Source organism: Sciurus carolinensis, chromosome 8 (genome assembly GCF_902686445.1).
Source record: "Sciurus carolinensis chromosome 8, mSciCar1.2, whole genome shotgun sequence".
Classification (NCBI taxonomy): Eukaryota; Metazoa; Chordata; class Mammalia; order Rodentia; family Sciuridae; genus Sciurus; species Sciurus carolinensis.
Window position 1 is genome coordinate 140,762,381 of NC_062220.1, and position 22,992 is coordinate 140,785,372.

The following is a 22,992-nucleotide window of genomic DNA, read 5'->3' on the forward strand; positions in this document are numbered from 1 at the left end:
AGGAGAACTCCAGAACACGCGCGTGTGTGCATGCACACGCGTGTGCGGGCCGGCGGCCGTGGACGCCTGATTGGATCAGGTCCGCCTCGGGGTAGCCTGTGTATTCAGCCTGGTCTCAGCGACGTCCGATCACTTCTCAGATAAGGGTGCCGTTCCAGGGCTCGGGCCGGGTTCAGCGTTTATCAATCAACCTCAAAACATCTTACAACGTGACTCCGCGTAGGCCAGGCCTCTAAGCTCAAGCTGGTGGAGTCGGAGGGTGGAGGCGGCTGGGCCGGGAGGGCCTCCCGAGCACAGGGTGGGGGAGCCCCGGCCTGCCCGGGCGAGGGGCTGAGCTCCCAGCCAGGACCCCGAGCCCTCCCGGCCACCGCTCCCCAGCGGTGCGTCCCCAAGAGCGGCTTGGTCACACACAGCCTCCGGTGCAGGACCCATGAGGCCTGCTGACCTCCGTGTGGGCCCCCGGTGCCCCTCGGCCCCGCCGACCTGGCCCCTCCTCGGCGGTCCTTGGATTCCCTGAGACCCCCAGGCCCTGCCTCCCCTTTTTCCTCCCCAGCTTCCACACAGAGCAGGCAGCACCCTGACCCTGAGACGGGCCGCCTCACCCGGCGGGACGGTCCGTTCATCCGCCCTTCCCACGGCAGCGTGAATCCGCGGCACGCCCCTCCCCGCCCCACGTCCTGCGTCCACCCCTTGCCGGTGGACGCCCAGGCTGCTCCATGTCCGGCTGCCGTGGCTCGTGCTGCTCAGACCTGGGTACGTGTGTCACTAGCGTGGGGACTTGAGGAGGGGGATAGCGAGATCCACTGTCTCTTCTGTGTCACAAGCCCACCCCCCAAAATTCAGGGCTCGTGATGAACGGTCCCTGGCAGCGGGCAGAGGCCACACGGACAGCCTCAGGGAGGAAAGGTGCAGACCCTGCAGGTGCCCTGCTCGCCTGCCACCTGGTCAGTCGCTCGTCTGCATTAAGGAAGCTGGGAAGGAAGGCGTCTGGCCCTTAGAAACCAGTGCTTCTCCGTCTTGGAAGAGGTGACCAAAATCGTGTGTATAATTCTCCTTTGTCATGCGCTAGGTCCTGAGGAAAGGGCCACAACGCTGTCCGGAGCAGTGCAAACGAGAAGCCCCTCTCACATGGCACCTGAGTTCCCTCAGAAAATCCCAGTTGGCTGTGCAGATACCAACTTGGTTCATGTACAGCCCTTGTGCAGTGCAGAGGCCGCCCAGCTGTACTTGGCAACTGTGCCTGAACTTACCTGCAAACCAAGCAAAGCCTACTGTCCTTGGTGACAGGGAAACTGGTGCCCTCTATCTGTGTTGTTCATCAGTTTTGCTAACATTTTAGGTTTTAGCACCAAAACAAGGCCTTGGATTTCTGCTTAGCCTGTGCTAGAGCCTGAAGGGACTGTTGTTAGTGGTTTCAGATTCTTGATGTCCCTTTTCTCTTTCTTTCTGAAGGACCCTTGGAAAGAGGACTTATTAGCAAGTGAGGGCACGAGACACACGCAGTTCCTTTTCCAAGTGTCACTGCCAGACAGGTGCAGGGCAGAAGCCACCTCCTCCTTCCTAAAGGAGGCCGGGATTGCCAGGTGCATGTGTCAGTCACGAAAATGAAGAGCGACTCAGTCCCTCAGAGCACTCGCGGTACTGCAGGGGTGGGAACAGGAGTTAGCAGGACGCTCACAGAACCCCTGCTGTGCTAGGGCAGGAGACCCCCCAGAGCCCCACACCCTCGTTCCAAAGATCCTTGAAAGCAAAAATGAAAGGGAATCAGTAATGGAATCTCATTTTCGGGAACCTTAGGTGGGTGCGGATTTGAATGAGAATTAATCTCGGTATTTTGCTTTATAGATTAATATAAGAACAGCTAGACACAGTGAGATTTTGTTTGCCTCCATATGGATTTTGTCATGGGGTTTTGAAAGGTCAAAATCAGCACATCCATTTATTTCATGGAAAAGTGTTCTTTCTGCCTTCGGAACCCACATGGGGGCAAGCTCCCTTCCCTCCGAGGGTCCCAGCCACCCGGCTGCACACCAGCCCCTCGCCGGCCTCCATTCACAGAGGCAGTCTGCAGCAAGCCCACCTCCCGGGCTGCTGGACCCTTGGGTGCTGGAGCTGCTCTGAATCTAAAGAGGATGACAGAGGCCCCAGCTCCCAGGGCAGTGCCATTAGCCACGGGGCCCCAGTCCCGGGCTCCCCAGACCCTTTTCTGAGCCTGTTTTCTCTTGTCCAGACCGTGAGAAGGACACCAAAGCCCACAAGCCACATCGTCTCTCCAGGGCCCAGAGCTTGGGTCTGGCCACCCTCCATGTGACCCGGGGCAGATCCACCCTGGGCTCTGCTGAGGAGTCAGGTCCCTGGGGTCGTGCCCTTCAGGGCATGGTGGGACCTGGCTGCATCCTGGCTCTCTCTGCTTCCCAGCCACCACGAGGTGGCCGTCCTCCGCCACCCTGAGCTCCCATCACGGTGTGCCGTGCTGCCACCGGCCCACAGCAGCAGGGCTGAACTCTCTGAATCCAGGGCCAAAATCAACCTTCCCTCCCACTACGTTGATCCCAGGTGTTTGGTCACAGGGACGGAGAACTGATGGCCGGAGTCCCTTTGCGGTCCCCTTCCGGTGGGGAGGGTGCGTGTGTGCACACTCGGTGCGCATTAAGAGCACTCAACATGAGATCTGCTCCCTTAACCACGTTTCCACGCACAGCGACCTCTGGGCACTGACGTGTCTCCGGGGCTTGCTGGTGGGCGCCACTGAAACTCGTCACCCCTGAGCTGCAGCCCCTGGCCGCCCCTCCTGAAGCCGGCTTTCTGCTGTCCGCCTCCCTGCGCTGGGTGCAGTGCCGCGCCGGAGCTGCTCCTGAGCCTGGCCAGCGTGCGGTGCCCCAGGATGCGCAGTGCTGTGGCCAAGCCGGGACTTCTTTCTTACGGGCCGTGCGGGGGACGAAGTGCTTCACGTTCCTATTCATTTAATCTCCTAGCAGCTGTTTCGGTGGCTTCGGAGCCCATTTGCCTTCACCTGATGGTGAGCGTCCTCACGCCTGTGGACCCGGCTGGTGTGTCCTGGCTACGCGGCCTGGAAAGGGTGGATGTGGGGCACAACCCTCATGTCTCTGACCCCAGCCTGTCATGTCACTGCCTCACCTTCAACCAGAAAATATTGACTGTGAAGGGTGGAAAAGAGGAGGCCAACGAACATGCCAGCCCTGATGCTCCTGGTGGTGGTTATGGAAATGATGGTGGTGATGGTGGTGATAATGGCGGAGATGATGATGACGGTGGTTATGGTGGTGAAAGTGTAATAATTATGGAGCTGGGGATGATGGGGATGGAGATGGGGATGATGGAGATGGTGATGGTGATGATGGAGATGGAGATGATGATAGTGATAATGGTGTTGATGGTGATGGAGATGGTGGTGATGATGGTGTTGATGGTGATGGAGATGGTGGTGATGATGGTGTTGATGGTGATGGAGATGGTGATGATGGAGATGCAGATGATGGAGATGGGGGTAATAGTGATGATGGTGGTGATGGTGATGGAGATGGGGATGATGGGGATGGAGATGGTGGTGATGGTGATGGTGATGATGGTCATGATGATGGTGTTGATGGTGATGGAGATGGAGATGGAGATGATGGAGATGGGGTGATGGGGATGAGGATAATTGGGATGGAGATGGAGATGGAGATGATGGGGATGGAGATGGGAATGATGGAGATGGGAGTGATGGTGATGATGGTGGTGATGGGGATGGAGTGATGGAGATGGGGATGGAGATGGGAATAGGGATGATGGAGATGATGGAAATGATGGAGATGGAGATGAGGTGATGGTGATGGTGTTGGTGATGATGATGGTGATGGGGATGGAGATGGGAATGATGGAGATGGGAGTGATGGTGATGATGGTGGTGATGGGGATGGAGATGATGGAGATGGGGAAGATAAGAATGGAGATAATGGAGATGGAGATGGAGATGATGGAGATGGGGATGGAGATGGAGATGATGGAGATGGGGATGGTGTTCATACAATCTCAGAGAGTCAGCAGCCACCATGTCTCAGAGAGGGACCCTCCTACAAATCCACTATGGCCTCACAGTCATCCCAGTTTCCTTGGAACTGAGGAGGCTCCTGGGATGTGGGACCTCCAGTTTTAACGCTGGGACAATCCAGACAACCAAGATGAGGTAGCCACGTTCCTCCCAAACTGACTGAGGGCGCAGACAGGAAGCGATGACCCCCTGTGGTTGCCTTCAGATGGTCTTGCTGCTCGCGCGTGGCGCCTCTGACTTGCAGCTGGTTTTGTCCGTTGTTCGTCTCCATCAGCCAGGAGACGTCACACAGGCCGACCTGGATCCCGGCTTCTCTGGAAAGAATCAGAAGATCCGGCACCCGCAGCCCCAGAGGCAGCAATCAGCAGAGTGGACGGAGGCTGCGCCCCGCGGTCCCCGGGCAGGGAGAGCCAGTCTCCGAGTCCCTCCGCGTCCTCTCGCCTTCGTCCTGGCTGTTCCTACTGGAATAAGGTGCAGAATTAGAACAGTGCTTGGAACACGGAGGCGCGGCGAGGCGGCCCTGGTAGTTCACGATTTCTACCTTGGATTGCTCCTCTCGGCTCCAGGGGACGCCATCATTCTGCAATAAAAACGCGAAGCACCGGCACCTGCCGTAGGGAAGATGAACTGGGGAGACGTCACCCTGCGTGAAAGAAGCCAGTCAGGAGAGAGCACATGCCTCTCGGCCCCATGTACATGGAACTGTGAACCAAGTCAGCCCACGGACAGCACAGCTCAGAGACCGCCCGGGGCTGAGAGGACGGGCGGGGACAGCCAGGGGCTGTGGAATTTCTTTGTGGGCTGATGGAAGTGTTCTGAGAAGGATGGTAGAGACGGATGCACGATTCTGTGAATCTACTAAAAACCACTGAAAGTCCCATTTTAAATGGATGAAAGGTACAGCATGAGAATTGTACCATAATCAAGTCAATTTTTTAAAAAGTTCTGCAGCCGAGCTTGCTTGCCCGCACAAATGCCACAGTGCTCCAAGATCTGGGCTAGGGAAACGAGGAGAAGGCACAGGAATCACTCGGCAGGAGGCACGGAGGCACAGAGTCACCGATCGCATCCAGACCCAGGAGCCGACATCCTGGATGTGAGCCTGACACTGAGGACGTCCCCTCTACACAGTCTGCCAGTTCCAGCCTCCAGGCCTTTCCCGTGCCGAGGTCCCACAAGACAACCAGCTGACCTCATGTGCAAGTAGGGTCTTTGCAGAAGTTCTTAAGGGTCGAGATGAGCTCATCCAGGATTAGGGTGAGCACTTTCATAAGAAACGAAAAAAGGAGAAAACACAGAGGGAGACACACCTGGAGGAGAGACGCAGATGCTGCTAGGATGTGCCTGCCAGCTGAGGAGCACCAAGCATTGCTGGTGGCCAGGAGCAGCTGGCAGACGCAAGGGAGGGTCCTTCCCAGCCCTGGAGCCTCGCATGAGTGCACAGGCCTGCCCATACCTTCATATTGGACTTGCCCACACAGCTGTGAGAAGGTACCTTTCTATTCTTTATGCTACCGGGTTAATGGTCATTTGTTACAGCAGCCAAAGCCAGCTCACAGAAGAGCAGTGCTATCATTTCCCTCTTGCAAAGCTAAGGATGTGGAGGTGCAGCGAGCACAGCCGATGCAGCCGATGGCTGCCCCCTCTCCACTCCCACCTGGGCCAGCCCAGCAGACACCAAGGAGGCTCTGCCGGCAAGCGAGGGAAGCAGACGCCGCTCTCACCTGCCTGCTCTCTCCGCGTTACTGACAGCCCCTCTCTTCAACCTCAGAGATGTCTCCTTTCTTAAACTCGCCTTTAAAACCACCGAGCCTGCGAGCTTGTTGCTTTCCTTTAATCATTAGAAAGAAAGGAGCAAGATCTGCTTTTCTCCCCAGGCGTTTATTTGTCTAGTACGTCGGTAACTCCGTGTAGGACAAGGGATTTTGCAATGGGATTATTGCTTGTGCTCAAAATTAAATCTGCAAAGCGGGCATGGGGAGCTGGAGAGAGTCTCTGCTAGTTCACAGAAGCATTGAGTCCATTTGCGGCTCCTTCCAGGGCAGCGAGGGCGCCTCAGGGTGCTGCTGTCTCGGAGGCCCGTGGGTGTGGTGAGACTCCCAGGAGGCATGCTCAGGAGAGTCCGGCCAGGGGTCAGGAACCCTGGGCCAAGGAGAGCACTCAGAGAGGGCAAGGAAGTCCGGAGAACAGCAGCAGCCCCGGCCCCGCAGCCAGCGCCACCTCAAGAGACAAGCTCCGCCTTGGCTGGAAGAGGCCGCTGGTGAAAGTTATTCTAAAAACTAGGAAAAGAAACCAAAAGAGTCCTAATTTTACAAGGAACCATGAGGAGGGTGAAATGTGCAATGTCCCGGTGATGTGTAATTTGATCATTTAAATTGCCACCCAAAAACGCTGTTACGGTGTTTGCTGCACCAGCTTGCCCTGGTCCCCGTCTTGCTCTCTCTTCTTCCTCTCTTTCCATTTGTCGTGAGCCAACCCGACGTCCTTTTAGCTGGTTCTTTTCCATTTCTCTTACCACAGAGATTAAATGAGGTGCTGGAGCAAGGGTTTGAGGAATCCGAGCCACAACAGAAACATAAATGCAATATCGAAACATGAACTTACACTGAGACTTACAATGGTCGTTAATTTTAACCCAAAATGTTAGGAGGAGGGACATGCTCAGCATCCTCAGTCACCGGGAAATACCGCCTCCCAGCGAAGGGACCGGTCATGCAGAGCTGGCAGATGCGGAGGGGCGCAAGCCCGGCTGTAGTGTTGGGAAGGAGGAGATGAAGAATCGGTGGACACGCGGTTTCTCCGGGCATTAACCGTGCACGCTGCGCCGCCCGGGGGTCAGCAGGTGTGTGGGGAAGGAGAACACCTGGCCCTGGATGCAGGCAGGTGAGCCCTGCTACCCTCACCCAGCCCAGGTGCCCGCAGTGGGCGATAAAGAAGGGGCAAACCATGGGCAGGCGGACAGTAGGACAGCCCTGCCAACAAGCAGGAAAACTCCTGCCTCACCAAGCAAGGGTGACGAAGTGACAAAGGAAGACCGGCAAGACCAGCCCGGGTTGCACAGAGAGCAGAGGCAGGGAGCATCCCACGTGGGGGAGATGCCCAGGCTGCGTCCCGCTAACCCAGACTGAGCTTCACAGCAAGCGCCTCACCCCGCCGGACCTCGGCCAGTGGGCAGCGCCCGGAGTCGCCTGCGTTCTGCTCCGATCCCCTGTGGGCTAGGTTGCTGCTTCTGCTAGGACCACTGTGTTTCTGGTCTCTGCCACCAGGGGGTAGTGTCACCACTGTGGGTCCGGCAGATGCTGGGCTTTCAGTCTCTGGGAATGTCCGGGTCAGATTCCTGGGGTTCGGGAAGGACTGGGGCCGGGAAGAGTCCTCCTCCACATGACCACACTTAGTGGGATCACCCAGGCCTGGGGACCTGTGAACGCCCTGGCCTTCGCTGGAGTCCACCCGAGCCAGCCCCGGGTTCTGAGAGCACTTGCTGGGCTGATGGTGCCTCCAGCCACCCTGGACCAAGCCTGGGACGCAGCTGAGGTCGTGTCCAGCCCACCACCCACAGAGGGCTGAGGTCCACGGAGCTGGGGATCCCAGAACCCAGCGCAGGCTCATCCACCCAGCCCCTCACACTGCCCAGCCCGCCAGTGCTGGCCGCCTCCTCAGCGGGGCCAGTGCGCTCTTGTGAGTCTCGGCCAATGTGATGTGAGAACGCTACACAACTCTTGGGGTGCAGTGGCGAGCCTCTCCCTGACCAAATGTGGACCAGCCCTGCTGCTCGGGGGCAAGCGTGGTGCCCAGCCAGCACCCGAACACCACCGCCAATCCTGCAGGTTGCCCATGACCCTTCCGGCAGATTCCCTTTTGCCCATTTCGGTGCTTATGAGCCAAAGTCCTCATGGGATAAAGTGGTCACTATGATTTTAAGGGCACCAAGAAAGCCCACCTCAAAATCCGCTCCCTGGCAGCTCCAGGCATTGACTGGAGCCCACCGACACCACTGTGTCCCTCTGGCAAGCATCTCCAGCTCACTGGGGTTCTCTGTGAAATGCCGGTGTCCCTGGCAGGGCCACCTTGGTGGAGCCCAGCAGACGTCCCCTGGAGTGAGCCTGCTGGGGAGCTGCCCTGTGTCCAGGTGGATGCCAGCCTGGCTGCCCTGGTGTTCTGCTGGCACGTGTCCAGCAGGCTCCACAGCAGAGGCTCAACTCAGCCGGGTACTCAGTGCCCTCAGCAGAGCGTGGAGCCGGCCATCCCGGGGACTCGGCAGTTCCTCTAACGCTGTCCTGAGACGCTGGGCCTGATTCACACCCGAAGGAGAGAGCAGAGGGCTGGCATTCTGGCTTCTCCCTGCCTCCGCCTAGAAGGGACCCCATCATCTGTCCTCCCGTGTCAACGGCTGCAAGGCATCTGGGACGTGGCCTCTTCCCTTGGCTCAGGAAAGATAAGAGGTGCATGGCAGCAGGAATGTCTCGCACTCAGTGCCCTTGGCAAGACAGGGCTGCGAGGGGCAGGAGGGGCGCAGATTCCAGGGGCCCCTTCTCCCCAGGGTTGTCAGAGCAGCCCTGCACTTGGGGCTGCCTCAGGACACCCGAGTGGGTAGCAGTAGCGTGTTCAAGCACTGAAGTGATGCGGAGAAATGGGAAAGAGTGAGACAGACTGCAACTTTGGAGCCTCCTTCTTGGCTAAGTTGCAAACAAGGACGTTTCTCAGGGACATTGGTGCCACTTATTCCACGGGCTGCCCCAAAGGATGGTCCCTCTAATAACTCGGTTACAGCGCTGGACCTTCTGAAAATGGTGCCCGCCGAAATTGAATTGCTTTCTTGTTTTAAATGCATGTTTGGGGATAGAGTCTCTATCTTGCATTAGGAGCAAATTGACAGATAAGTGAAGTTCGCCTCCTGCACCCCTGCTTTGGGCCGTGGGTGAATTGGAAGTAAATGAGATGGGCGCTGGGTGTCCCTGGCTGAGGGACCCAGAATTATTGCTCTGTTACTGCGAGCCTCAGAGCTGTTAGTAGCGTCCTGCGGGAGGGAGGGCAGCCTGCTGGCCGCCCCTCTAGAGGAGCTGCGCCTCCCCAGGATGGCTGGGTTGAGTGACTCGCTGCAGAGCTCCTGCCTTCCTCCCGTGGCGACCGCTGGCAGATACGCCGAGATGCGGGAGGGCAGAGGAATGAGGCCCGCTCGCTTTTAACTCCATGTGACTAATGCAGTCAGCGCAGCGCTTGCCCGAAAAACTGCAGGCAGAGACCCTTGTAGGTCGTTCAAAAAGGACGACTGTCTTTTGTATTCTGACCTTCCAGATGCCCCAAGGAGAGCCACGAAGACCCTTGCAAGAGACTCACTAAAAGATCATGATTGGACCACTTCCCACTGATTAGGGGGTCATGGTGGTCACTCAGCACACAGGAGAAATTGCAAAGAGAATCTCACTTGGTACCTGAAATTTCCATTAAAATGGTTGCAGACAGGGCTCATAATCAAACACCGCCCGGCTAGAGTGGCTCAGGCTCCAACCAATCAGAGCAAACCAGAGGGTACTATTGGCCAATCAGAAAGGAGCGGGCCTGAGGGCGTGGCCCGCGGAACTTGGGCGCTGGGTGTGAATCGCCACCCTGCTGGAGCCCGTGCAGCTGTCCCTCGCTGTCCTGCACCTGGCTCTGATTTCCGCCTCCACTTGGGGGTTCTACCCCCGGCAGCGCTGTTTTATTAAAGCTCCTGGATCTCCCAGTGCCCTACCGAGGCTGCAGCTTGTTCCAGAGGACCTGGTTTCCTGGTCCCCGCACAATCCTGTGCACCAAGCCCACCACGGATCCTGCGCCCGGACCTCCTTTCCAAGGCGGTGCTTTGGGACCACTCTGCCCAGCGTCTTTGTTGTGCTCCTCTGGGAAGCAGGCCAGGGTCCCTTTTCCTAATTCAAGACCCTTCTCTAAAAGTACTGTGACCCCAATTCCCTTTCCTAAATACTTTGAAGCCCTCCAGCTAAAAAGATCTGCAGACGTTTCTCCTTTGTGTCCCCGGTGCCTTGTTCCTGGTGCTGAGGTGGAGCAGTGAACAAGAGACACTGAAGTCTCCACTCTGTGGTGCCTCCAGCCAGAAGGGAGGCCCAGGTGGCCCCAAAGCTGAAGGGAAATCCTGTGGCATGTGTGCCTGGAGCTGTGGAGGGGGGAGCGGGGTGGGACGGGGTGGGAGGTGAGGAGGGAGCTCTGTGCACGTCTGGGGAGCAGCCGTCCAGGCAGGAGGAACAGTATATGCAGCACAGACAGTCCCTGGAAAGCAGTGTGGGGGCAGAAGTGGGAGCCCAAGGCCCCAGGTCCACTGCTGCAGGACTTTGGCTCCCCCGTGTGAGCAGAGCAGGGCAGAGCCTTGTCCCCCGCTCAGGCCTCAAGGACTGGCCCTGTCTGTTGCGTGGAAGGTAAACTCAAAATACGATCCAAGTCGGGCACATGCCTGTAACCCCAGCAGCTCGGGAGGCTGAGGCAGGAGGATCTAGAGTTCAAAGTCAGCCTCAAAGCGAGGTGCTAAGCAACTCCCTGAGACCCTGTCTCTAAAGAGATAAAATACAAAATAGGGCTGGGGAGGTGGCTCAGTGGTCTAGTGCCCCTGAGTTCAATCCCCAGTACAAAAAAAAAAAAAAAAAAAATATATATATATATATATATGTATATGTATATATATATATATATTTATATATGATGAAGAAACATGGATTCGACAGAGGGAGGACCAGGTACCATCCACCCCGCCTGTCGCAGGGGTTCCTTGTTGGCTGTGGTTCCTGTGCCCCTGGATGGGAAATGGGCAGATCGGCCTCTTGGTATCCCATGGACCCCTGCTTAAAACTCCAGAGAGACACAGGATCTGGTGAAGAGCGCCTGTGTCCACAGAGGGTCATCTGGCAGGGCCACTCATTGAGAAGTGGCTCAGAAGGCGGCCAGGAGCCAGAGACACCGTCTCAGAATTCTCGGAATGCTCACAGGCGGAACCCAGCGTCCCCAAAGTCACAAAGAGCAGCATTCACGGAAGCCAGAGGAAGGTGGCTCCCGCGGGCCTGTGAGCAGAGGGGCCCTGGCCCTGGGACAGGACAGCAGGCTGCGGTCACATCAGCTTCTCGCCTCTGCCCTGAGCAGAGCCCTATGGGGACCTCCATGTCTTTATGAAGTGCCCCCCATAAGAAGGCCGGGGGAGTCCTTGCACAGTACTAAGTGCACAGGCCACGTTGGAGGAGGGGTTCACAGAGCCTCAGGGCCATTCTTGCTTGGCCAGCGTAGAGGAGTCGTGGACAGAGCGTCCCCCTTCGAGACGTCTGTGTCAGGCCCGGCTTTCAAGAGGACTCTCGCAGGCCCGCTCGCTCACCCAGGAGAGCGGAAGCCCGGGCCCCGGGAACACTGTTCTCCAGTGTCGCCAGCAGCGTTGGGCAGAGCAGCCCGGGGCGGGGACAGCCCACGCGACATGTGGGCCCAGGAAATTAGGGCTCTGCTTGCAAGAGAAGGTTATTAGCAATAAAGGGGGGAAGCTCTGCGGCCTGCCACCACAGGGACGCTTGCACAGTGGCGCTGAAGAAGCCGGAGGCAGCCGGCCACACCCGTTATGACTCCTTTCACCAGAAGTGTCCAGAACAGGGGAGCCCCCAGGAACAGAGCAGGCCGTGGTGGCCAGGGACTGGACAGGGGAATGGAGAGCACGGCCATTCCTTCCGGGTGACGACACTGTTTTGGACCAGGGTAAAGTGACCTTTGCCCTGGCGAGCAGCGCCCTCTAAATGGCGGGTCTTAGGGTGTCAGATTGTGTCTCGATGAGCTGTTTTTTAAAGGCGCTTTCCTGAGATATCTCTACTGCACGCGTTTGCTTTTTCAAAGCCAAGGTGCAGAGCTGAGCCGGAGAAGGGGTGATGAAGGGGCAGTGTGGCATATTTATGTGAACCACGTGGACCTGTCTACACAGGCAGAGGACGAAGCCTTCCTTCCCTGTTAGATGTGGATATGGGGTAAGGTAAAATCATATGTCAGAAAATCAGACGCCATGTTTCAGTGGGGTAGTTGCTTCTGGGGAGAGAAATTGAGGGAAAAGATTAGAGAATGGGACAAGGGAGATCTGCAGGTCATCAGCTGATGCGGCTTGTCCGGGAGGTGTCCGCCGGAGCGCCTGGCCTGATGCGGGAATGTCTGGTGGTGAAATGGCTGGGTGGTGAGAGCCGAAAACTTCCAGCTCATCCCGGGTTGAATGGCCTGACTGGGTGGTGGCTCTAGGCAGGTGGAGTGAGGCTGCAGGAGGCGGGTCACCAGCAGCTTGTCCCGGAAGGGCGCATCTTCCCTGCGGCCCCTCCTGTCCATCCCTCTCTCTGCTTCCTGGCTGCCAGGAGGTGGACAGCTCTGCTCTGCCACACCCTTCTGATGTGACATTCTGCCCCACCTTGGGCCCCGAGCAATGCACGAGGCCTACCAAGAACTGGGACCTCCGGAGCCATGAGACCAACGGATTTCCTCCTCTAACTTGATCTTGTCCAGTATTTTGCTGACAGCAACACAAAGCTGACTAAGTGAGAAATTGGTACCGATAAGTGGGGTTGTTGCTGTGACCAAACTGACTATGTGGTTCAGAAGCCTTTGGAGCCAGTTTGTGGGAGGAGTTTGGGAGAGTGGAGATGCAGGACGGAGAGAGGATAAAGAATGTTGTAAGTGGAGCCTAACGGGCAATTCTAGAGAGAGCCTGGAAGACCAGAGTGCTGAGAAGAATGTGGACTGTACTCGCCAAGTTTCAAGGCAAAAGGAAGATTCTGTTAGGAATTGTATTACAGGCCATTTGTATTATGTTCTGGCAAATAACTTGTTTATATTTTGCCCATGTCCTGAGACTCTGCATGAGGCTGAATTTAAAGGTGATGGACTCATTAATCTGTTGGAGGAAATTTGAAAGCAGCAAAGCATTCAGGTGGTGGCATGGATATTGCTGACAGGTTTACTATGAGAATTGGGAGTAGAAAGCAGAGCTGCAGGATTTATAAAATTTGCAGTTTGGTCAGAGAAGTGTATATAAAACTAGGGCCAAGGAAGTCATAATTGTTAAGGATATTACAGCCTCTAAAGAGATGCTAAGTACTCTGCACAGAGACACACTGGAAAGATGACTTAAGGGTATCTCAGGACTTTGCAGGACCATACCCTTTGCAGGCTCAAGGGTATACAAGGAAAATTTCCTTGGAGAAAAGATTGTGGGGCCACCCTGATTTCACAGAGGGCCTCGGACATTGTTTGTCCACACCAAGCCAATGCAGGCACTCAGAGGCTGTGTCATCAGGATCCCAGGAAGCCCAGGTACTGAACAAGCAGGTGGCAGAACTTGGCATCATCCATGTGGTGCTAGTTCTGCAGGAACTCAGGAGGCTAAGGTTAAGGGGTCATGCAGGCTTCCACTGAGATTTTAAAGGAAGGCCTGCAAGGGCAGACAAATTGTGGCAGGCTCAGAATGCCTGAGAGGGTGATGTGTGAAGCTGGAAGGTAAAGCCAGTGCTGGAGACCTTGGGAACTAACAGGTGTCAGTAACATGGAATGTCTGCTGAGAAAAGCCACTGGCTGCAGAGAGAGCCAGGTTGGAAGAAAAGCCACGCAGGCTATGACCAGCAAGGCCAAAGGCGTGGGGCTTCCCAGACCCTTTGAACAGCACATCTTGCCACCATGCACCCATATGCCAGGGAGGAGCTGCAGAATATGTTTTTCCAGCAAGATCTAGGTCTGGTCTTTCTCTCCATCCCTTCTTTCTACTCTTCTGTCCCTCCTTTTTGGAACGGGAGTGTTCACTCCACCACTGTACGTGGGTACATGTGACTTGCTGTTGCTCACAGCCAAGAGTCTGCCTTGAGTCTCAGGGGACGCTTTGGACCTGGACTTTGGGGAAATGCCGGAACTGTCAAGATGATGGGATCTTGGAGATGAGGCTAAATGCATTTTGCACCGTGAGGTGGACATGAACTTTGGGGGCCAAGGACAGAATGTTGTGGATTGGATGAGGTGTGCCCCAAAAGCTCCGTGCTGATGCGGGAATGTTCAGAGGGGGAGAGATGGCATCGTGAGAGCAGGGACCTAGTCAGCCCATCCAGCTTGAATGGACTTCCTGGGTGGTGATTGGGCAGATGGGGTGTGGCAGGAGCAGGTGGTCACTGGGGGCCTGGGGACCTGCTCTATGACCCCTCTCCTCCTTCCCTCTCTGCTTCCTGGCCACACGTCCTGGGCAACTTTCTTCCACCACAGACTCTGGCCATGACCACCACCTTGGGACCTCACCTTGGGCCTGGAGTAATGGGTGGAGTCGGTCACGGACTGAAACCTCTGGGACCATGAGCCGAAAGAAGCTTTCCCTCTCTAACCTTGCCCTTGTTGGGTGTTCTGATCACAGAGGCAGAAAGCTGACTGAGACACTGGCCTCAATTTCTCCTTTATAAAGGAAAAAATGACTACAAATGACTGATTTGCTTTTACTTTATTTTCCATTCTTTCCCCGACACACCCCAATGTTAGATACGAGGTGTCCCTCAACAGCTCAAAGGAGCAAAGAGATCCCTGTGGGAGGTCTGAACCCTCCACCACCCACGACTCCCTGCCCCAGCACCCAGGCTCGCCAGCTGCCCTGAGGCCCTGGACTGTTCCTGCCCCAGGGGTGGTCCCAACCATGACCAGATCTGACCCCCCCAGGTATTCCTCCAGTCCAGTGGAGGGAGCTGACACTTGGAGAAGGCAAAGAACAGCCAGGGCGGGGCAGAGCCAGGATGCGGGTGAAGCTCTGTCCTCACTCCTCACCTGCCAGCCAGAGATGTGGTCAGGACACACGTACTGTCCTGGGTGGACACCCAACCCTGCTGGACTGTGGCCAGCTCACCCCACCCTGCACCTCAGTTTCCCTATCTGAGGACTGAGGACCACACGACCAGCTGCCCCATGGGCCCTGGACCAGGTGTCCTGGCCGCTGTGCCGTGAACTGTGCTCTCTCCTCCTGTTTCCAAGGTGAACACGGGTTGGCTTTCCAAGGCCTCCCTGCAGGCCCAGAGTCAGAGGCAGTCTGGCCTGGCCTGGGCCTCTTGGTGGGTCCACCCTCATGTCCTCCCTCTCTTCCTCCCTCCCTCCCTCCACCGCCCTTCCTCCCCCATTTCCCTCCCTCCCTCCGCCCCTTCTTCCTCTTCTTCAGATACCATTCCTGCGCCATAAGACGTGCCTCTTGAGAGTACCCTCCTCAGAGGTCCGGCCTTGGTCAAGTTCGCGGCCGTCACCCCATCCAATTCCAAAGCCTTTCCCCAGCCCAGCAGCCGTCCCTGCCCAGCGCCCTCGCCAGCTCCCTGTCCCTGTAGCTGGCCTTCAGCGCCCGCCCTCCCGCTCCGCACGTGTCCTGACTGCTCCAGGCTGAGCCACCCTCGGGTGCTGTCACCTGGCCCACCCCTTTTCTCCTCCGCCCCCAGGGTCTAGACCCCAGGACCACCACTGGTCATGTCCCAGGCGGCCTTTTAGTCGGTTGGCAGTCCTGAGTCTCACGCTCCAGAAGCAATTCTATGTTCTTTATTGATTTAAAATTAAAGCGGCCAAAGCAATTAGCATTTATGAGGAAGAGTCAACAACAAGGCGTGTTTAATCCAAAGCCTCCGGCTCTTCGCAAATTTGAAAGGACGTGATTTAAGTGCCCTATGCCACTGACTACACAGAGGGACAGAGCAGCTTCCGCCGGGCGCGGGCAGGGAAGGACAGGGAGTGGAGGGAGAGGAGGGAGGAAGCACCTAGTGACACGTCTCCGGGCGGCGACACCAGGGCTTCAGCCCTCCGAAGGCCCCACGGCTGTGTGGGAAACAGGTGCTGGAATTTGCCAGAACCCGGAATCTCTCAGAGGTCTGCCCTCCAAGAGGCTGAGCTTCCACTGCCCAGAAGGAGCTGGGTCAGGGGTAGGCAGCCAGCAGCGGAAGCTTTCTTGGGCAGCCATAGGGACAGGGGGAAGGGAGGCACACCAGCTCCCAGCAGCCCCTGCACAGGACAGCTTGTGGGTCTCAGAAACAGTGCAATTGTGTGCACTTAAATAATGTCCTGGTCTCCAGTGGACTGCCTCTACTAAAAAGCTTTCGGGAGTTGCAACCAGCCACACAGAACCCTGTGTCTGCACCAACCTCTCTCTCTTATACTCACACTCACACACACACACTCACACACACACACACTCACACACACACTCACATACACACACACTCACACACACACACACATACACACACTCACTCACAAACACACACATCCACACATACAAACACACACACACACATACACACACTCACACACAAACACACACACACACAAACACACACACTCACATACACACATACTCACATACACACACTCACACACAAACACACACACAAACACACACACTCACACTCACACACTCATGCACACTCACACACACACTCACACACACAAACACACACACACACACACACACTCACACACACACACACACACACACACACACACTAACTCCGCCTTCACCAGGCCTGAGTCTTGGTCTTGGACCTCAGGCCTCCAGAGCTGTGAGGATCAAGTGTGTGTTGCTCGAAACCCGCCCCGTCTGTGGAATTTTGCTCTGGTCCAAATGGACTGAGTGAGACAGATTCTCAACGATGACAGGAGACGGGTGGAGGCCACGCGAGCCGGTGTCGTTCCTCACGGAGAAGAGTGCAGCTCCCAGACTCACGGAGCTCACCAGGCACCGAGCACTCCCTGCTCAGGAGAGCGGCTTGTGAACCCGGGAGGTCCCCACAGGGCTGCCGACCTGTCCCAGAGGGAGGCATTTCCTCCTGTCACCTGTTCTTTCCGTGGCTGTTAGTGCCCTGAAATCAGTGTGGTCAGGGAAGCCTGGGGTCCAGCCCTCTCAGCCTTCGTGCAGTGCAGACAGGGAGTGTGAAGGCAGGACCCGGTGAGCGTGCATGTGTGTGCAAATGAGTGTAGGTGTGCGGGTGTGAAATGGCTACAGCCAGAGGAGACAAACCATAGTGAGTCCTCGGGAGCCTGCAGCTGTCCTGAAGCCACAGCCAGAGGCCGCGCTGGGGGAAGCTGCGGGCTGAACTCTGAGCACGTCACCTGGAAGGGCCTGGAAGGGGACTGGGGGTTCCTGCCGTCCGGCAAGCTGTGGGGATTATAGCCACAGCCCCAGGAATCCTGAGCACCAGGGAGCACCGGGGCAGACCCGGCTCACTCCTAACCCAGCCTCCCCCACCGTGCCCCCGAGCGCTGCGGAGCTCCCCTGTCAATTGCTTCCCTGGAGGAAGAACAGAAAGGCTCTTCCCTCGCTTCTCCTGCTTCAAACCAGAGCAGTCTCTGGAGAGGGACCCTGGGAAAAACAGACCCCAGGGTAAAAGGTGTCAGCCGGTGTCCCGAGGCCAGAGGCCCTTTCGCACCTTCATCTGGCCACCAAGAGAAGGGTCACAGACACGGGTTCAGAAGACAGCGCGACCTTGTGCGCGGAAATGGAGCGCTAGACACAGCCCCACCTGCGGGCAGCTGCACCCCACAGACTCTCCCCTGCTTGGCAAGTCTCAGTGCGGGCAGGAGGGGGCGTGCTCAGAATTTGAAAGACAGAATCAGAACAGAATCAGCCAAGGCCCCTGGCTGTGATGGAGGGACTTCCCTGGGGCAGCAGAGGAAGAGGTTCCCGTTTGCTGAAAAGTCTTCACTAAACAAGGAGGACCCTGCTCTGGAGGCTGAGGCAGGAGGATCACAAGTTCAAGGACAGTCTGGCAAATAGTGAGACCCTGACTTGAAACAAACAAAAAATGGACAGTCTGGCAAATAGTGAGACCCTGACTTGAAACAAACAAAAAATAACAATAATAAAAGGGCGGGGGAAGTAGCTCAGGGTAGAGCGCCCCTGGTGTCAGGCCCCAGTACTGCCAAAAATAAACCCAAGTGCGTAGCTGGAACCCAGGGCTGGAGCAGGGTTGCTGCAGCCCAGGAGTTCCGGGCCAGCCTGGGCCACATAACAAGACCCTCAATGAAAAACAAACAAACAAACAATGCAGCCCCGGGTTCCGGGTCCCCTGCGGCTGTGCAGCCATCACAGGCTCCAGGGGCCGACCTGGTGGCCCCGTGGGGGGAATCTGCTGCTCTTGATCCAGCAGGAAGTTCACCATCCTGTCTCTTTCTGATAACATGAATCTAATCTTTCGAACCCGCTTTTCCTCTGGAAATCTGTCTAGTAGTCTTGTTGGTCCACCTGTGGGGTCCTCCTCTGGTGAGGAGGGGGCCCTGAGCCCAGCGGGGCCAGCCAGAGACACCCTCCCAGGACGATCTCAGGCAGGGCGATGCACAGGTGGGAGGCGGGAGGCATCCTGGCTGCCTCACTGGAGAGAATGCCCGGCTCCCTGCTCCCAGGATCCTCAGTGGTGACCTGGTCCCACCTTGGCACAGGGCTCTCCAGCCTCCCCGGGACTCTGAGCCGCCTGCCGCCCATCCTGTTTGCTGTGCTGTCACCAGGACTTGAGGGTCTGACAGCTCTGGTCGGGGTCCGTGACCAGCCTCAGGGGCTGGTTTTCAGGGTGGTGCTCCTCAACAGCTCTGGGGGCACCACCCTGCCTCTGTCCCTGGAGGCCAAACCAGCTCCAGGTCACGGCCGTGTCCCCTGACCTCATCCCTCTCCCCTGGGATCCGTTTCCTTCCTCTGACCTTTGTGGCCCCCTCCTAGGGAGATGCTAGAATCGGGCCACCCAGGATGGTGTCCCCATCTCAAGATCCTGCAAGTCCCTCTTACCAAGTCAGGTGACGTAGTCCAGGCTCTGAGGTCAGATGGTGGACATCTGCTGCAGGGGGAGAAGAGGGCACTGTGGGGCCCGCCACGGTACCTGCTGGCCCGAGGGACCCAAGGACATTTCTGGGGCTCACACCACAGCCTGGCCAATGGGGAACAGAGGGCACCTGTGGTCACGGGAAGCTGGGAAGAGGATAGGCGTGGACCAAGCATTGCGCGTTCTTGAGAATCCATCTCACAGCTCGGCCTTTTCCCTCCTAAGCAAGTGCCCCCGTGTCTTGTCTACCTGACAGCCTGGCGCTTACCTGGGGGATCCCAGGGACGGAGACCCCCTGATCCTGTGCATCTGGTTCTTTTGGCAGGACACTGAGATCCTGAACACAGCCATCCTCACGGTAAAGACAGTGGCCATGCCCCTCAGGCTGGTCTCCGTGGAAGAGAACGGCGCGGTGGCCAACGTCTCGGAGTTGGTGGAGTGCAAGTCTGCGGACGAGGGTGTCATCAAAGTAAGTGGCTCCGCAGGCAGCCGGGCTCCGCTCTCTAGGGAAGCTCGCCCAGAGAAGGGTAGTCCACCGGTCTGCGCATGCCCAGCCCACCCCACAGGTCCCACCCGGTCCTGCCTCATTTTACCACTCTGCTCATCTAGGTTTCTCTTTATTTTTCCCTCCCTCCCTCCGTCCCTTCCTTCCTTCCACGTTTATTTAATGGAAAAATGAGAACTCTACCTATTTACCAGGTACTTGCGTGGCTTTGGAGAACACGCGGGTGCGGCGGAACAGCTCTCTCAGCTCATTACCCTCCTGTGCATCGCCTCACGGGTCTTTTTGTGATGAGAACACTTGAAACAATCTCAGAAACATTTTCAAAAGCGAGTGCATTGTTACTGACTGTGGTCACCATGTTGTGAAAGAGCCCTTGACCTCCTCCTGAGTTAAATTCGCAGATGCAGAGAGTAGAGCGGTGGTTGAGAGACAGGAGGGGGAGGCAGGACCGGGGACAGGGCCACTTCAGCTGGGCGAGTGACAGCTTGGAAGGAGACTCCAGCCAGTTTTCCGGAGAGAAGGAATCTATTTTTAGCTTCAAAACCAGGGGAGAACAAGACCCAGGAAGAGAGTCCATCAGAGCTACACCCAGGGCGACCCTCGGCTGCCCTTCAATGATGCTGACAAGGAGCCCGTGGCCCGCGTTCCCGGAATGCGATCTGTGTCTTTAGGGAAGAGGCGTTTCAGACTGAGAGCTGCCCCTGAGACCGGGAGGTGGCATCGCTGGCCGTGGGCGGAGCAGCACAGCCTCTCAAGTCGGGAGCCACGGAGGCATCATGGAGGGGCTGGGCGGGCAGGAGGGCGGCTGGAGGGCGGCGACTGGTCGCTGTGGAGGAGACGGGCGGGAGCCCACGTCTAGTCGGTGCTTCTCTGCTGGGGACCCAGAGGCTTCAGGCTTCGGGAGCTCAGTTTTGTGGAGTCTGAAGACGCGGAGGTTTCGCTCAGTGCAGGCAAATGAACCTTCCTGCCTCCCGGGTCTGAGACAGACGCGGAGGCCTAAGCTCAGCGCCACAAGGTCATGCAGAGGGCCAGTGACACTGGCACATGTGCCTGCTGTGCTACAGGAGAGGAGCCCTGGCCTGGGGACCTGAAGCTCGTGCGTCTCCGTGACCCAGACACGGGACACTAGTGTCACCTGCTGGGGCGAGTTGCTCTTCCCTGCCTCCAGCCCTGGGCAACCACTGAGCTACTTCTGTCCCTGTGGATCTGCAGTTCTCTGCCGTCCATTCCTTGGCTTAGCATCATGTGAGGCGGAGGCTGCTGGCATCCAGTGGTGGCTACTCATGGCTGCACAACAGAGAAGCCCGTGATGGAGCTGAGGTGGAGGAAGCTGACCTCACCCGGCAGGGATGCTCTCGGGAACCAGCACCTGTGTGTGGCCCGACCAGCAGCCCACAGACAGGACTGGGTCTCCTCTGTCACTCCCTCTGAGTGACCTAGTGTGGGGCGAGGGCTCCTCGGCAGCCTGGTCTCCACAGGTCAGGCAAGGACTCCTGAGTGGTCCACAAGGAGGTGCTGAGCAGCAGGACTGGCACATCATCAGCAAGAGGTGGCATCGAAGGTGCGGAACCCAGTGACGACGATGCCGAGAGGGGGTACCGGTCACCGTGGGAACCAGGGCCACTCATCATTGCCAGCAGTGGCTTCCCGGAGTGGGCCAGCCTGGCAGCCTCAGCCTCCAGGGAGAGTCACCCCTGCCATCCTCCCGCATCCAAGACTGGGGACCTGTAGGGATGTGAGTCAGCAGCCCCCCAATATCCCCTGACGGTGGAGGAGGCCTTAGTCACCAGAGGCTGGAATGCAAGTCAGCATCCCCCCAACGCCCCCTGATGGAAAGCAGAGGCTGGGATGCAACTCAGCAACCCCACAACGTCCCCTGAGAGTGGAGGAGGCCCTGGACAGCAGAGGCTGGCCGGTAGGTACCTCTCTTCCTCCTTGGAGACTGACCCCAGACTCTCCCCAGGGGACACCATTGGGAAATGCCAAGGCTGAGAGACCAGACTGTGGCACATGACCCTGTGCCACCCAGGCAGGACCTCCGTGAGCCAGCCCTGCCCTCCAGGTCCTCACGGCCCCCGTGCATCAGCCTTGATGGTTCATATCAGCGTGGCAGGGTCCCACGGGCAGCCCACCCACCCAGGACCAAGAAGAGGCTGCTTCCTGCTGTGGCAGAGCCGGCTCGCTTTGGGGCACCACGGTCCTCACTGCCGGTCACTTAGGAGGTGACCGTGCACCCGGAGACCTCCCCTGTTGGTTAGGACACCCCCGGACAGGCAGTGACAGGGCTCTGCCGTGCCCTGTGACCTCGAACCTCTGGCCTTCCTCTCGAATGTTCGTCTATTCCTCGGGGGCCAGGTTCCCCCCACCCAGACAGGTAGCGAAGGAGAAAGCCGCCGTCCGTGAGTTACAGCGTTGATTAGAGAGGTCCCTGACGGGCGCCTGCCGGCCGCTACGCTAGCACTGCCCGGATCTGGGGCAGTGCTGATGTGCTAATGGCCAGTCTGGGGCAGCAGCCAAAATTGGTTTCCATCCTTCATCAATGCGGGGACACTTTGACATGCCTCTTGACCATGAGTGAGAAGCCACCTCCGTGTGTCCCTCCCAGCTGCTCCCTGCCACTGTCCCCAGCAGATGGAGCGAGTCTCTCTGCCCCGCCCTCACCAGCTGCCTCTGCAAACAGAACTGTGCATGGCAGATGAAAATCGGCCCAGAGTGGCCACCCGCCACCCCGGGTGGTGGGAAGGAGAGGGTGTGATCACGGGAGGCCCACTGCTTCGGCCCCGGAGGTGCTCTGGAGGTCATCTGGTGGGGTCCAGACCCCCAGCAGGGATCTGCTCCTTCCAGAGCACACAGCCTAGCAGACAGATAAGCGAGTCGGCAATGATAGCTTAGCAGGGTGAATGCCACGTGGACGTGGTGAATCCGTGAACTCGGGATGCTAAGCTCAACATGTGCATGTGCTACTCTAGCACAGAGGAGCCTCCTGTGCATTCTCGAAGGAGTCGCTGACCTGGGAGGTTAGGAAACGCAGCCCGAGGTATCCTAGGGGCTTTCAAATTGACTTCCTGTGTTTCCACTGCTTTTGCCTCCATGTCCTCTCTCCACTCAACCCCAAGTCCTTGAGGGTTGTGCTGAGGCACCCCCACAAAGGGAGGGCTCTTTTCATCCATCTGTCCTTCCTTTCATTCATCTGGCTGGCTCTCCACAAATCTGACCCTCCCTTCCTCCCCCCACCTCCATCCATCCATTCATCCTTCCATCTATTCATCCATCTTTCCATCTACTCACTCATCCATTCATTCATCTGATCATCCTTCCATCCATCCATCTAGCCAGCAAGTCAACCATTTGTCCACCTACTCACAAATCTGTTTGTCCTTCCATCCATCTGTCTAACCATCCATTGATTTATCCATTCATCCATCCATCCTTCCATCAGTTCATCTATTCACCCATCTAATCCATCCCTTATCCCTCCATCTCTCCATCCCTCCATCTCTCCATCCCTCCATCTCCATCCCTCCTTCCCCCATCCCTCCATTTCTCCATCCCTCCATCCCCCATCCTTCCATCCTCCATCCCTCCTTCCCCATCCCTCCATCCCTCATCTCTCCATCCCCATCCCTCCATCACTT

At 57.3% G+C, this 22,992-nt stretch overlaps 1 protein-coding gene across 1 annotated transcript in view; it reads left to right on the forward strand.

Moving 5' to 3' along the window:
• Tmem132c (transmembrane protein 132C) overlaps nucleotides 1-22,992 on the forward strand; it is a 263,247-nt gene that overhangs the window by 228,440 nt on the left and 11,815 nt on the right. The window contains 1 exon segment of the mRNA XM_047561338.1: nucleotides 19,178-19,321. Coding sequence (XP_047417294.1) covers nucleotides 19,178-19,321 — 144 coding nt within the window.